This window comes from Eumetopias jubatus, unplaced genomic scaffold, assembly GCF_037043125.1.
Source record: "Eumetopias jubatus isolate StellerSeaLion01/CBP00866 unplaced genomic scaffold, mEumJub1_p1.0 scaffold_1, whole genome shotgun sequence".
Lineage (NCBI taxonomy): Eukaryota > Metazoa > Chordata > Mammalia > Carnivora > Otariidae > Eumetopias > Eumetopias jubatus.
The window spans coordinates 158,600,296-158,616,228 of NW_028274807.1; the positions used below are offsets into that span (position 1 = coordinate 158,600,296).

General features: G+C 48.0%; 1 protein-coding gene across 4 annotated transcripts in view; it reads right to left on the minus strand.

Annotated features, from left to right (window-relative positions):
• LOC114207760 (solute carrier family 41 member 3) overlaps positions 1 to 15,666 on the minus strand; it is a 93,935-nt gene extending 78,269 nt beyond the window's left edge. For 3 of the 4 annotated variants that reach the window (XM_088026878.1, XM_088026879.1, XM_028101779.2), the window contains exons 1-2: positions 15,597 to 15,666; positions 4,587 to 4,873 (exon numbers count right to left, since the gene is read on the minus strand). In XM_088026878.1, coding sequence (XP_087883004.1) covers positions 4,587 to 4,841 — 255 coding nt within the window. In that variant the 5' untranslated portion in view covers positions 4,842 to 4,873; positions 15,597 to 15,666. Of the gene's footprint in view, positions 1 to 4,586; positions 4,874 to 15,276; positions 15,349 to 15,596 lie in introns of those variants that run through there. The other variant, XM_088026877.1, reaches the window with a different exon arrangement.
• Between the last annotated feature and the right edge of the window lie 267 nt (positions 15,667 to 15,933).

The following is a 15,933-nucleotide window of genomic DNA, read 5'->3' on the forward strand; positions in this document are numbered from 1 at the left end:
AACAAGTTTAGAAGTTTTCCTTCCATTTCTATTCTTTGAAACAGCTTCAGAAGAATAGGTATTAATTCTCCTTTAAATGTTTGGTAGAATTCCACTGGCAAGCCATCTGGCCCTGGACTCTTGTATTTTGGGAGGTTTTTGATTACTGTTTCAATTTCCTTGCTGGTTATTGGTCTGTTCAGATTGTCTATTTTTTTCCTGCTTCAGCTGGTAGTTTATAAGTTTCTGGGAAGGCATCCATTTCTTCCATGTTGCTTAATTTGTTGGTACATAGTTGCTGGTAAAAATTTCTAATAATTATTTTTATTTCCTTGGTGTTCGTCATGATCTCTTCCCTTTCTTCATGATTTTATTGATTTGGGTCCTTTCCCTTTTCTTCTGGATAAGTCTGACCAGAGGTTTATCGATCTTATTAATTCTTTCAAAGAATCAGCTTCTAGTTTTGTTGCTCTGGTCCACCTCCAGGGCAAGTGATTTGGGGATATCTGCCCAAGTTGAAAATGCATGCATCTTTTGACCCAGCACTTCTACTTGCAACAATTTATCCTACTCATTTACTCAGGTGTGTATGAAATGTCAAGATGATTCAATGCAGCTTTTGTTAGTAATACCATTTTAAGTTGTTGTTATGAGTGGAATCATAACCCCTCCCCTAAAATGAAGTTCTAACCCTCCTCACCCACCCCATACCTCAGAATATGACTGCATCTGGTGCCAACAAATTGGGCCTTTAAAAAGGCATTAAATTAAAATGAGGTCATAAGGATAGGTCTTAATCCAATATGACTGGTGTCCTTACAAGAAAAGGAAATTTGAACGCAGACATGCATAGACGGATGACCAGGGAGAAGGTGGCCATCTGCACACCAAGGAGAGAGGCCTCAAGAGAAACCGACGCTGAGGGCACCTTGATTTTGGACTTCCAGGCTCCAGAACTGTGAGAAAGGAAGTCTCTGACATTTCAGCCACCCAGGTGTGGTACTCTGTTATGGCAGCCATAGCAAACTATTAAATTAAATTTAAAAGCACATAAGAAGGGAAATGGCTAAATAAATTCTGGTATATTTGTATAACGGAACACTGAACAACCATTTAAAAAAAGGAAACTCTTAATATACCTATAAAGAATATTGTAAAGGGAACATTGTGTAGTGAATATACTGTACAGCTATATTGTAAAGTGAAAAAAGTAAAACATTCAACAGTCTGTATGTGCTAAAACTTGAAAAAAGAGACAAATATACAGAAGCAGATGAACAGATACAGATACTTGTTTGTATGTGCATAAAATATCTTTAGGAGAAAACAACCAACTGGGGTCCACTGGCTGCCTCTGTGTATACTGGGGAGCCTGGTCCCTGCATTGGTGAACCTTTTGAACCCTGAACCACATGGATATTCTACCTTTTCCAGGAAAATAAAATAAAAAAGGTGTAGCCTCTATTCTCAGGGAGTTCACATTCAAACCAAAGACACACCAGATCAACGCCCAAGATAAAAGGAAATGGCAAATATCCCATCATCTGTGAAGGTGAAACATCAGTGGGGCCAGCACCTCCATGAAAGACTGCCTATGTGAAATGGGGCAGGAAGGATGATGGGAGGCCTCTTCACTTGGGGCTGGTGGAAAGGCAGGCACAGGGAGGGGACAGTCTAAGTGAGGCTGGAGGCTACCATGCTGCTGAGACTAGAGCCAGCACCACTGGACAGAGCTGCAGAACTGGAGCCTCAGCAGCCCTGAGCCAGTGTGGCACCACTGCCCCTTTCCAGCCTTCCCCAGGGAACCCAACTGTACACAAGAACCCACCCCTGCCCCACAGGGCAGGGGATCCTCTTCTCACTTCAAGCAGGCCAAACCAATCGAGGCCATTCCAATCCCTTTGCCAATTTTTGGTTTCAAAGTGGAATGTACCTCAAATCTGCCAGTAAGAAGTGGGGGGATTCTGTTGGGAGTGCCTAGGAAAGCTTCTCTGTGCTTAAGAAGGAGGAGCCAGAACACATGACCCATTCTTCTCCCTCTGACCGTGATGTAGCTGTAGGACAAAGCCAACTTTGGGTGCTGACTTGGCAGGAACTTGGAAAGGTCCTGGTTTCTTGGAGGCATCGTTGGCTGGTGATGATAACACTTTCCAAACCCTGAATTACCCTATCCTGGAAATTCCATTTTGGGAGATGACAGATTTCCTTCTTATTTAGTCTATTCTAGGTGTGCTTTCTGATATTTGTGGCTGAAACCAACCTAATTGATACAGCCAAGGGGAGCCCTTGGGTACCAGTTTGTGGAGCCTGGATTTTATTCCACAGTTAATAGAGAAATCAACAGGGATTTTAAAATTCAGATCTGCATCATGGCGGTCCCCCTGACTCAGCAGTTGGGCCATGACCCTCATGTGGGTCCAATGAACACATGAAAGAAACTCTAGAATGGATGTTTCTGCCTAATCTTTATCCTCTTGAGTTGAAATTTTATGTAAGTGTTTGAAAACTGGCCCAGCACTGCGCGTGACAGAATATCAGTGACTACAGGAACAACAGCAGTTAACCTTCACTGGGTGCTTTCTAATGCCCAGCACTGTGACCAGCACTTCATGGTCCTCTTGACAACCTTGTTGGGGTCAACTCTAATTTAGAGAAGAGAAAATAGGGGAACAAAGAGCAACTTGTGTAAGTGACAAAGGTCGGACTCAAACCCACTTAGAAAAAGCTCCAGAGTCTGGGCCCTAAAGCAGTTCAGTTCACTATTATACTGCCTCTCCATATGTAATTTATAAACTTATGTGTGTGTGTACACTTTCTAAACCAATGTGTGTACATACAAGGGATTGATGTCTATGAATGCACGTATAAATATATATGTGTGAGGTGTGTGTGTGTTTGAGGGTGTGGGATACATGCTCAGTGACATCATACTGGTAGGAGACCTCAATAAAACAGACGTTTTGAAAATTGCTGGTACAGAGAATGGACTGCAGGAAGGAGGACCTGAAGTAAGGAAGGCAGTGAGGAGGCAGGGGCAGGAGGTGGGAGTGGGGTGGGGAGGAATCTCCAGGTTATGGAAGCCAGGCACTGAGGTGCTCTGGAGGTTAGGGCAGTGCTGACTGACCATGGCTTAAAGAAGGATGAAGGGCCAGAAGCCACCAGGTCACCGGGAGAAAGGAGAGGGCTGAGGGGTCTGGAGGTCAGAGAGAGACCAAACATGGGGACTAGGGCTGAATCCAACCGGGATAGGGACGCCAGTTTAATAGAAAGCCATCCTAGGGCCTGACGAGGTCTAGGTGGATCTTCGGAGTGGAGCTGTTCACTGGTGTGGTGATGTCATGAGAAACTAGACAGATGGTTGTTGGAAGGGTCTTTGAGAACCCCAGAGTGGGGCAGGGCCAGGCAGGTGATGGAGTGAAGGAGGACGGTGTAATAAGAGGGAGTGGTGGGGACTGTGGCAAACTAGAGAACATGGCCACCTAGAGAGGGCAGCAACCATTGACTGTGGCCCTGAGAGAATGTGGGTCCAACGTTGTAACAGTTGCCAGGTTTTCAAGAGAAAACAGAAATTCAGACTTTTACATGAAATCTGATTTTAGTGTTGGTTTAAAAAAAATTTTAAACTACCACCCTTACAGCTACATGGCAGAACTGGGACTCAAATGAGTGAGGGGCAGGGCCCAAGTTCCCAGGCACAGAGAGCCCACCACCACCCCCACCCCCAGTGCAGAGCCCCTAGAGCACTGTGTGAGGCACAGGCTGGGAGCTGTCAGATGTGTCAGCCCTGCTTCTCCCAGCCTGCCCCACTCTAGACAATCTTTGTTCTCTGCTGGTTGCTGATAGGAGAGATCTGGCCAGTCATGACTTAGAATATCCTTAGGTATTATGCCTTTCCAGGGAGGACTTCTGAAGGTCACACTGATGAAAGGAACGGGGCTCTGCCAGTAGAAGAACAGGAAAGGCATGGTTCATCGGTAGTATTTTTGTCTGATGGGTAACTCCCAGTTCCTCACTATGTGGCATTACAGGAGGGCTGCAAATCAACAGGCCCTGCCTCCCTTCAAAGAGCGATTAACAACGTGAGTCAGCTAGCCAAGCAGAGAATGTCCTCCTTCAGGGAACAGTGACTGGAAACAGGAGTGGATGCCTGACATCAGGATCAATTTTTAGAGATTGATGTGGACATTGATAAAGAGGTCTCTTTTTTTTCTAAGAACACATGTACTAAGGATTAACTGCCAAGGGCCATCCTCCCCTCTAGGCACAGAATTCTGCCTGAAAATAAAACATAGCTGAGTGACAGAGAAAAAGCCAGCACCATGATATCATTTAAGCACTTGGATCATGCCATGCCTGAAATCCAACCCCTTAGATATTTCAATTATATGAGTTAATAAATTGTCTTTTTTAAGCTTAACCTGGGTTAAATTTAGTCTCCATCACCAGTAACTAAAAGAATCTTGCCCAATTTGTAGAAAAATGGTATTTGAAAGAGAAGGCCTTGTCCCTTTTCCCTCAAGCTGGACTCAACGTGCAGCTGCCTACTCTTCAGGGATGACATTCAACAATGCTACCAACAGCACTATTACCATTTAGTTCCCTCTTACCTGGAAATAGTTCAAAAGTACACCAGCCCCGGAGAGTCCCAGTCCTGCAAACATGAAGGGCACTACCACCTGAAGGCCAATGGACAAGGCAGTCTCCCTGCTGAGTTCAGTCCCCAGTGGTTTAGGGACCGCCCTTTGGCTCTCAGATTCACTCAGAGGTCCATCTTCTGAGGCTGCAGAGAGTCTTCCAGGACTGAGTGTGTGTGGCAGAACCAGTTCCTCTGGCCGCCGCTGTCGGGTCTCCGTCCCATCCATGTAAGCAGAGCTGAGCCCCTGGCAGCCTTAACCTGGGAGACACAAAGCAACAGGGGCTGTTCAGTAGAGTTCCTGACCCCTCTGGGGCTGATGCCATGTAAGCCCTCACACAGTGACTGCCTCCACATGGTCTCCTGCAACCCCAATTTAAATAGTTTTTTAGCATGGAGCACTGGGTGTTATGAACAAACAATGAATCATGGAACACTGCACCAAAAACTAATGATGTAATATATGGTGATTAACATAACAATAAAAAAATTAAAAAAAAAATAGTTTTTTATTTAATATGCACATATTTGAGGGGGAAAAAACACATTATAGAAGAGAGCACTAAATATTTAGGAATTGGAGTTAGCAAAACTGGTGGTATAGGGAACTGAAAATTCTCTCCATAAAAGAACAAGAAAGCTAGCAAAAACTGTCAGAATCCACTTTTTCAGAACTCTGGGAATTAATCAAAGGCTTGCAGTAATGCAAAGAGTATTTATTCAAGAAAAAAATGCTGAATCTTTAGCAAGAACAGCAACATAGGTGATTGATATTTTAACTGTGCCTTAGTCCTACCCCCTGCTCTCTGGTTCTGCAGCAGCCTAAAAAAGAGAGAGAGCCCAGAGAGAACAGAATGGGCTCAAGCTCTTTCAAAGCCTCATTTTCAAAAAATTTGTCATTCTTTGACCTAGTAGGTGGTTCACTGGAAACTGCCACTTACAAACTATCTGTATTTCACCTGACTCCTAATTCACTCAGTGTACAAAAGCCTTTCCCTGAGGGACATTTGTTGGAAACAATTAAAGGCACTTCACAGCTGCCTGAGGCAGTGGGTAATAGCTGGGGTAAATAATACACTAACCAAAAAGCCTAAAAGGAAAAGGGGAATGAGATGTGCAAATTTTGCAGAGTTCCTAAAAATTCCTGGGAATCAAGAAGGCCACTCATACTGGGCTGGGCATCTGCTCACGAAATAGCTGAGAAGGCCCGAAGCTCTACCCTCCAGCTCCTCTGGAGGCTCTGCACAAGCAGAAAGTGAGGGCGAGGCAGAGCTGTCCGCCACCAGACTACGCTGAAGGCGTGCCCCAATGCGCACACAGAGCCCCCAGGCACAGACAGGGATGGTTCAGCAGTTCCACGCAGTTCCACACGGGGCCTTCAAGGAGATCTCTAGCCAAGCGTTACCTGACCACGAGCAGAGACTTCAGTGGCCGCATACAACACAGAATACAAACTAAAGAGGTCACTCAGAAAAGTCACCAAAGACACAACAACTCCAGCAAGCAGCAATAACAAGAAACCTTGAGAAGAGGGGAGAATCTAATTTCCAGAGTTGTCACATTACAAAATTTTTAAAAAGATTTTATTTATTTGACAGCGAGAGAGAGAAAAAACAAGCAGGGAGAGCGGCAGGTAGAGGGAGAAGGAGAAGCAGGCTCCCCGCTGAGCAGAGAGCCCGATGCGGGGCTCGATCCCAGGACCCTGGGACCATGATCTTGAGCCAAAACCAAGAGCTGGAACGCTTAACCAACTGAGCCACCCAGGTGCCCCACGTTGTAGAATTTTAAAATGTCCAGTTTTCAACAAAAAATATGAGACATGCAAGAAAACATGATACTATGACCTATGCACAGGGAAGAAAGCAATTAATAAAAAATATCCTGAGGCAGCCCAGACACTGGATTTAATAGACAAAAACTTTAAATCAGCTATTTTAAATATGTTCAAAGAACTTAAGGAACCATGCCTGAAGAACCAAAGAAAGTATGAAAATGAAGCCTAACCAAACAGAGAATATCAATAAAGAGATAAAAACCTTTTAAAAGAACCAAGTAGAAATTTTGGAGTTGTAAAATATAATAGCCAAAGTGTAAAATTCCCTCGAGGACTGCAACAGCTGACCTGAGCAGGGAGAATAAGGAACCACTGAACTGAAAGATAAATCAACAGATTATCCTATCTGAAGAACAGAACAGGATGAAGAAAAATGAACAAGCCCTCAGAGGTCTGGGGGACACCATTAAGCAAGCCAGCATTTGCATAACAGGAGTCTCAGAAAGGAATGAGAGAGTAAAGGGGTACAAAAGAATATCTGAAGACAGAATGGGCAAAACCTTTCCAAATATGATCAGAAAAATTCCCATATTCAAGAACCTCAACAAATTCCAAGCAGAATAAATTTAGAGATCCACACCAAGACACACCATTATCAAACAGTCAAAGACAGAGAATCTTAAAAGCAGGGAGAAGTCACTCTTCACGGACCAGAGCTCCTCAAGATTAACAGCTTATTTCTCATCAGAAATCATGGAGGCCAGAGGCAGCAGGATGACATATTCAAAAGAGCTTAAAGAATAAGACTGCCAGCCAAGAGTTCTGTAAGGAGCAAAGGTATCCTTCGAAAATGAAGGACAAATTAAGAGATTCCCAGATGAACAAAAACCAAGAGAACTTGCCACTAGCACACCTGCCCTATAGGAAACACCAAAGAAAGTCCTTCAGGCTGAAACAAAAGGACCCAGATAGTAGTTTGCATCCATGTAAAGAAAGAAAGAGCGCGAGTGACGGTAACTACACAGGAAAGTATAAAAACAGTGTAACTGCATTTTTGTTAATAACTCTTCTTTCTCTCATCCAATTCAAAGACAACTGCATAATTTGGTGATTACAAATCACTATATATGGGTACACAGTAACTAAATATGCAATTTGTATGACAGTAGGAGCACAAAGTAGGAGAGTATAGAGCTATACATAGGAACAAAGTTTCATAGACTAGTGGAATAGTCCACTGTATGAATAGACCACATTTTGTTTATCAATTCATTCGGTGACGGACATTTGAACTTTTCTGACTTTTTGGCTATTACAAATAATACCCCGCTATGAACATATGTACGCAAGTCTCTGTCTGAACATGTATTTTCTGTTCTCCTGAATTATACATTTTGAAGGGGTGAATTTTATGGTATGTGATTTGTGTGTCAATAAAAAATATTCATGAATTATTTATGGAATAAGGGGAAGAAGCAGAAGACTACCAGCTTCCTAAACTCTCTGAGCCCCTGTCTAATAACAGCCCCTACTCCTTACCACAGGGGACCACAGTCCGCACTCTGGGAAGAACCACTCCTCAGCTGCTGTTTCATTCCTTCCTTAGTGTTACCAACTATGAGAGCAGTCCTAAACAATAGTGTCTGCTTTCTTTGCAGGTTAGATCAGTAAGTCATACTCCCATCTATTCCTGTCTGGTCTCTTCGGCCAACATTAGGTTTCTCACATTCAGCCACGCTGTGGGACCATCTCATTTTACTGCTGTGTCGAATGCAACCAAATGACCTGCCATGATCCACCTATTCTACTCCCAAGGGACCATCCTTTCCAAAATAAAAATCACTCGATTGTTTTTTAATATAAAAGTAATGTGTTCATAAGAAATACAATTTAGAAAACACAAAAAAGGTGTAAATATGGAAGTTTAAATCATCAACAATTTACTGCCCCCAAATAACACTAAATCTAGTATATATCCTTCCAACGTACACACACAGACACACTCATGTATGCTATTTTTTTTTTTAAATCAATGTTTTAGATCCTGGGTTGTTTTGTATATACCTGTCCACCTCTGTTTTTAGCATCTCATGCCATCCTTGATAGTCCACCCAGGTGTTGGTAAAACCTTCTTTTCCACAGGATTTATAGACAGGAAGAGCAGAGGGAAGAACTCAGCAGGGACAAGTCAGTCGATACATGTTTTAACTTGTAGCCACAAGCTGCCCAAGGCCACCAGCCCCACCTCCCCACTGGCAGAGGGCCAGGGGCCCTGCACTGTGCGCATCAGGTTTATGGAAGTCAACAGAGACACTGGGCCTGTGAGGACAGCCTGAGTGAGCAATGAGTAAACAGGGCACAGAGGAGGCCTCACGTCTTCAGGGATACTTCTGAAGGTAGGAACAGTCCGCACACACAAGCCTACAGAACTTGGGCCAAGGCAGGCTTTGCTCAGCTCAGAAAGGCAATAAACCACAACGGACAAACAATAGGAATTACTTATTCCTGCATGACTCCTAAAGGCTTTGTAGCAGCCCAGCAGTGGGACAGGAAATGTCTGTTCCTCTTGCCACAGCAGGCCCAAAGGGGCCCACCCTGGCCCCCTGCCCTGGTCCTGCCCCCCACAGGAGCCACCCTCACTTGGCTGGTCCAGGCCCAGGTCATTCGTTAGGACTAAGACCCTTGTTCTACCTTCCCAGTGGCTTTCTTGCTCTAAACCCTCTAAGCCTGAACCCTTGAGGTAAACCAAACATTCTCTTTAAATTCATCCCATTCAGGGCAGCAGTGCTGGTAAAGTGAGTCAGGCTCACAAGGGAGGCCTGGCCATAGTAGGGAAGCAGGTAACAATGGAGAGAAGAGTCCCAGTCCGACCATCACTGCGAGCCACATACAAAATTGTCAACAGGGTCTCAGGTCCCCATTCTGCTATTCTATGTGGCTCCCTTGGAACACATGGGGAGGAAGGACAATTAGTAGAACAGGGCTGGGGGGATCCCAGCATCCCTGCAGTACCAGATCCATAATTTCTTAAAAATAATAATAATAGACACAGCTACCCATGACCCATGCAGCGGTCCTTCATATCCCTTAGCCTCACACGTCCCAAGAAGGTCTATTACAGAGCAGAGGGAACACAGGGTAAAGGGGGTGAGGGGTGCCAGCCTCTCGCCTGTGCCCCAGAATCCACCTCAGCCCTCTCAAGGACCAGCGTTCACAAGGGTCTCCTCTCTCCTGCCTTTTCAGTTTCTTCCCTCTACCTCTGCAGGATCATCTAATGACAACAGGACCTTGTTCTAGAATCTCCCTCTCCAACAAGCTCCCTTGACCTCAAGCCACCCTCTAGCTTGCACCCCATTTCTTTGCTCCCCTTCAGAACACAATGAAAGGGACACATCCCCACTGTCCCGGTGTCCTTGCCTCTGTGCTCAACACCCAGCTGGCTCCTCTCTGCACAAGTGGCCCTTGCCAAGGCCAGAGGTCACCTGCACGATGCCCAACAATTCCCCCAAACCTCAGCGTGGCATGAGACACTCTCAAGGACTCGAGACCTGTGCACCATGGCCTCCCGACGTCCTTGCCCCCGCAGTGTGCCCCCACCCCTCCTGCACGTGCCTTTAGCTCTTGCTCCTTTCATCCCTCCCGATACAGTCAACTGCCTGAAAGAGCTGCTGACCCTCAAGAACAATGCCCTGCTCTCATTTCTGAAACTGGCTGGACAGGGGCTGCCCCCTTCCTGCTAAGTCTAGGGGAATTCTAACCAATACCTTCCTGCTAAAGTCCATAAAACATTCCACCCTCCTTCCCCAAGTCAGAATGCTCTCTGGAAGCCTTCCAGTGTTCAGCACTCTAGAATAAAGACTACGTTAAGGGTGCTGGAGCTGACTTTGTTTCTCCTGAGGCTCCTTGAGCCTCCTTTGTAGTGTGTGCCTGACATGAAGCCTTTGATTGCCAAGGCATCCATATCAGAGACATCTGCGAACCCAGCTATATGACACAGCTACTGGCAAACCAACCCAAGAGCCAGGTCACTGCACCCACAGAGCTCCCCCTTTAGCAAATCCTAGGTAATCTAGATCACTGACTGCCTAAGTGACCCCGCTTCTCCCTTCCCTCATCCTAATTCTTGCTCTTAGGTTTTAAATCATCTGATAAACAGTGAACCCATGAAACCCTAGTTATCTCACCCCAGGAAAGGCCGAGCACCATGTCCTCGCCCCCTCCCCAACCTGAGACTGCACTGTGTGGCTGTGTGGCCCTGAGGCGTGCCGTGTCCCCTCTGGGACCTGTAAGAAAGCTTGTTCTTCAAAGTTCTCTGATGGTTTTTGCTGAGGCACTTCCTGTGATAGTAAGAACCACAAGGGCTGGTCCGGCCTCAACAGCAGTTCCAGCTGGGGAACTGGCTGGGGGCTCATCACAAGTCGTACAGGCCCACAGGCTTCCCTGGCCTTTACAGCACCGCGGTGGAAAGGCTAGACGGACATCACAGCCTTCTCCTCCCAGCTCTGGGCTGCCAGATGCAGCAGATCAAATGGGACACACTTACGCTGAAAAGTGATTCACTGCTTATGTGAAAGTCTCCGTCTCTCCCGGCGGCCCTTCCCAGGTTTCCATGCGTGCCTCACTTGGTCCTACTCCACTGGTGTCCTACTGCCTCTCCTCCTGCTGTGGCTTCTCCCCCCGACCTCCAGCGCTGACACACCAGACTCTCCTCACCTCTCTTCTGTCCACAGCCCGTGCCCGGACCTCCCGCAGGCCCGTGCGTGAAGTAACAACGATGTGCTGCGCTGCCCCCTGGACAGAGGTCTCCAGCTCAGCCAGGATCCACACACAGAGAGCCCACCTCCTACTCAGTGGTCTGAGAAGCGTCTCAGGCACACTAGGTCTAACACAGAGCTCTCGAGGGCCCCACTCTGCCTCTCAATCTCATCCTTCCCATGAAAGGCACCCCAGCCACCCAACCAGTCAACACAGGAGGCGTGGGTGTAAACAGAAGGAGCTAGGGTTCAGGAGGCGTGGATATAATCCTTTGGATTTTATACACGTCTATACTGTTCAGACTTCTTCCCAATGGGCGTGCACTATTAGGAAAAAAACACTTTTCTTTTTTAGAGCAGTCTTAGGTTCATAGAAAAATTGAGAGGAAGGTACAGAGAGTTCCCCCAACATCCTGCATGAGAGGAGAATGTTACACTGAACCTACACTGACACATCATAATCACCCCGAGTCCAGTTTATATTAGGGTTCGCTCCTACATTGTACACTCAGTGGGTCTGGACAAATGTTTAATGACATGTGTCCACCATAATGATATCATACAGAGTAATTTCACTGCCGTAAAAATCCTCTGTGCTCCACCTATTCATCCCTCTCGCCCCCTCAGTGCATGAATGATTCATCATCCATTCAACAAAGAACATTTTGTTCCTTCCTTTTATGCTAGGGATTTTCTAGGCACCAAGAATACGTGAAAAGCAAGACAGATAAAGGTCCTGCTCTCAGGAAATTTGTATTCTAGAGGCAGAGACAGAAATAAACAAGAGAAGAAATAAATGAACAAGAGAAATTAAATACAGTGAACTGACAGGGGCCATGCCGGGAAAGTGCAGGGTAGGGTACAGATGGAGGATCAAGGAAGGCCCTAGAAAAGAGGGTGACATTTTACTTAGCTCTAATTCATTAAAAAAAAAAAATACCAACTGCACAGGGGCGCCTGGTTGGCTCAGTCAGAAAACCATGCGACTCTTGTGAGTTCAAGCTACATTGGGTGTAGCGACTACTAAAAAATAAATAATAAAACTTTTTTTTTAAATGCCAGCTGTGTGAAGGTCTAGGGAAAGAGCCCTGCAAGCAGAGACAGCAGCAAGTAGAAAGGCACTGGGGTAGGGCAAACTCGGTGCCTCCAAGGAAGAAACGGCAAAGAGGCCGACAAGTCTGCGGTACCTGGATGCAAGAGGATGGATGGCAGGGCAGCCGGTCCTGTAGGACCTTAAAGGCAGAGCAAGGAGTTCATGTTTCTTCCACAGACTGATTTTCTGTTTTCAAAAGACAACTCTGTTGCTTCCCCCACTAAAAGGAATCAGGGCCCATGAGTGACCCCAGATGACCCCCGTGAAGCCAAAGTTACACCCCAGCAATGTACAGAACATTGAGAAAGGATAAATCACTGTTGGCTTTAAGTCCCTCGGTTTTCCTGTGCTTTGTTATGCATGTTCGGGCTCTGTGACTTCACCTGCCCTCCTCTGGGGGCGAGAGAGTTGAGAGCTGAGTTGAGGACTTCCAGTGTGGGAGACAAATCTTAACAGCCATGGTGTACTGCAAAGATAGCTGGGTACATGGCATCAAAACGCTCAAAGTCAATGTGAACACCAACCTTTAAAAGGATGTACTTTCTGGCTCTGACACTTCTAAAGTAGTCCAAAGCAACAGGACTTTCCCTTAGTCTGGGGGGGTACCCCCACGCACATCTTACACTCAGATATTCACCTCTAACACTCAGAACCAGGACTCTTAGAGGACAATGAATCCCATAACTTGAGGCAGGAGAAAAATCAAGATAGCTCTGGAACATTCTGTTGTTGCTAGAAAATAAGATGCTTTCAGAAGTGTCTGAGGAGGGACTAAAATGACAAAGGAACAAAATGTAAACAGACTACCACTGTCAATCAGTGACAACTTCAGCATCTAATAATAATAATAAACACGGTATAATTACCACTTCACAAGCTGAACCCGCAAAGGGCCACAAGTTCATTAGGAGATCAAAACAGAAAAGTTAAATTAATACAAAATGTATAAAACCCATAAAGAATAAAATAAAACTGCAGACAAAAAAAGTCAAGAAAGGATGAAATACAGCCTATTAGAGAATCCTTCCTTTGTTGCTTTTAATAAGCTGGGCCCTTTGTCAATTTGATCACCACTGCATCACCTCATGAAGAGAAGACACATCCGTGACCCATGCATGTGAGCAGGAAGGAGTGGACAAGGCAGACCATGCTGGGATGAGCAGGAGAAACCACCCAGCACCCGTGGTCACAAGATAACCAGGCAGCAGGAAGGTGCACAAGCTGAAGGGCACAGATGTTCAGACAAGGTAACCAACTGAAAAGAGGCCCAAAGAATGTTTACAAAAACTAGATAATTAGAGAAACATGAACCTTGAAGATTTGTTCTCTCCTCCCAAAAGGAGTAAAACCCTTTGGATGACCCACTCATTGTGGTGAGATTCAGGTAGAACACAAATGAGTTTCCAAATATGCCGAGAAACCAGGTTGGCATCAGGAGGCAAGTGCCAGCAGCCAAGCTAAACCGAAGGGTTCCCCAACTGCTGAGAAAGAGGCCACGTCTCAAGGGGCAAGGCAGAGCTAGGGGGACCCCAGGGAACAGCTCCAAGAGAAACTTGCGTGAGGGAAGCACACTGAGGAATGTCCTCTAAAATCATCTAAAATGGGTCAGAGGCCCAGTGTGGTCAGCACCCAGCAGGCATTCCCACCTGCTCTGTGCCCCTTACGGTGTGGGGACACCGTGACCACCAGCAGGGACCTCACATCCCCATGGATGGTGGTCAGAGGCACTCTGTTTCCTGGAGAACGCAGGGGTGTTTCAGGAGAATGGGTTCCAGGGTCATTTGGATCAACAGAAATGAGCATGGATGAATGAACACGCCAGGTCCTGAAGGACGGGCCTGCTGGTAAGGGAGGCTCCTGTCGGGAGAGTGGGCTGTGGACACAGTAAACCCTCTCCTGTAGGCCACAGAGAGGGGCAAACCTGGGGGGAGATGTCACGGACTCCAGGGCAGCGGTGCCCACCCAGCCTTTCCCCCAGAGGACACAAGATGGAGGGAGTGCTCCAGGACAGCCCCCCACAACAAAGAACTACCCAGCCAAGGCGTCAGAGTGTGGAGCGAGAGTCCTGCAGGGCTGGAGTGCTGGGAGCCCCTTCCTCTGGCGCAGGCTATGAGAGGGGCTGGGCAAGGGGACCAGGGCCCAGACGAACACTGGCTGCCAGTCACATGAGTCTGTAAGGTCACTGATCATCCAGACGCCTCCCAGTGAGTCAGGGAGAAGCTGGCCTTGAATCCAAGACCTTTTGGGAGCCCCAGTGCACATCAGGTCTGAGACCTGGTCGCTAGCACCTCATACAAACTAGTGCTCACCCCAAGGCAGGAGGGATGGCCATTCCTAACCACTCACTGGGTAGCCGAAATGCTGGAACCAATCGGCTCCACTCAGCTGCCCACTACCTGGCTGTGAGTCAAAGTGCCTCTGGGCTTCATAGAGGACGGGGTTCAGTGGGAGCACCCTGGAGCCAGCCCAAAGGGTCTGAATCCCAGCTCTTCCCCTTCCTAGATGCGGGTCCTTGGAAAAGTTCAATTTCTGTGCTTCCAGTGCCTCATCTGTTAAATGGGGACAATAGCACCGACTTCAGAGTTGTGAAGATTAAATGTAATAACACATTTATGTCACAAGACACCTGGACAGTCCCCACCCCTACTTCAAAACCCTCAAAGTTCTGATGTTTTAGACCAGTGGTTCTTAAACTATAGCTGCATCAAAATCACCTGGAGTACCCACCTGGGTAGTTTCTGATCAGTAGGTGTGGTAGAGGAGGCCAGTTAAACCCAGACACTGGATGTGTGGGAGAGGAGGGAGCCTCAGAGATACCTGAGGAACAAGACTTGCCCACCCCTCAAGGTCTGGATTCTCCACCTCCCACCCGCAAGGGCACTGCACCAGCCCTGGTTTGTCTCTCTCCACCCCAGGTCCCTCATCCAGAGCTGCCCCTGCCCTGGCTCCTAACCTGGCTACCTCCCCAGGCGCCACCTCCGCCCTAGGTCCCCCTGGAACCACTTTTCCTTCCCTTCCCCCGTTTTACCTTACATTCGCGTACCTCCTGGCCCCGGCCTCCCATCGGACACCCCGGCTCTCGGTTTACCTCGTCTTCCGCGTTCCCCAAGCCCTGGGCTTCCCAGGTGTGCCCCACCCAGCCCCGAGATACCCTCGAACAGCCCTGGGTTTACTCCCTCTTCTACGCATCCCCCGCCCTGGTCCCCCCCCCCGGCGCTTCCCCTGGGCCGGGCCTCTCCAGTGTGACACCCCCACACATCCAGACCCTCCCTCGGAACGCCCTCCCTGGGACCCCACCCCCGGTTTACCCCAGACTTCGCGCACCCCCGCCCCAGCCCGCGTGGGGCACAGGGCCGCGCTTACCGGATACCCTCCCGGGCGGCGGCACACAACAAGCGGGCAGGAGGTGGGCGGGCCGCGGGTAGGGCTCACGGAGGAAACGGGGAAGTCAAGCTCCTCTAGCCACCCCTCCCGGCCGCGGCGGGACCCGGAGACTGCGCGCGGGGGCGGGGCCGGGGTCGAGGGCCGGCCCTGGAGGCGGGGCGAAGGCGGGGAGGGGCGGCCCCAGACTGACCAGCGCGTTGCCCTGCCCAGCGCGCGCAGGAAGGCAGGGCGGCGCAGACCCCGCCCTCGGGACCGGGGAGCGTGGGGTTCGTGATGAGGATTCCTGGGGCCAGAAGCCCTCTCCAGGCCGCGTTCA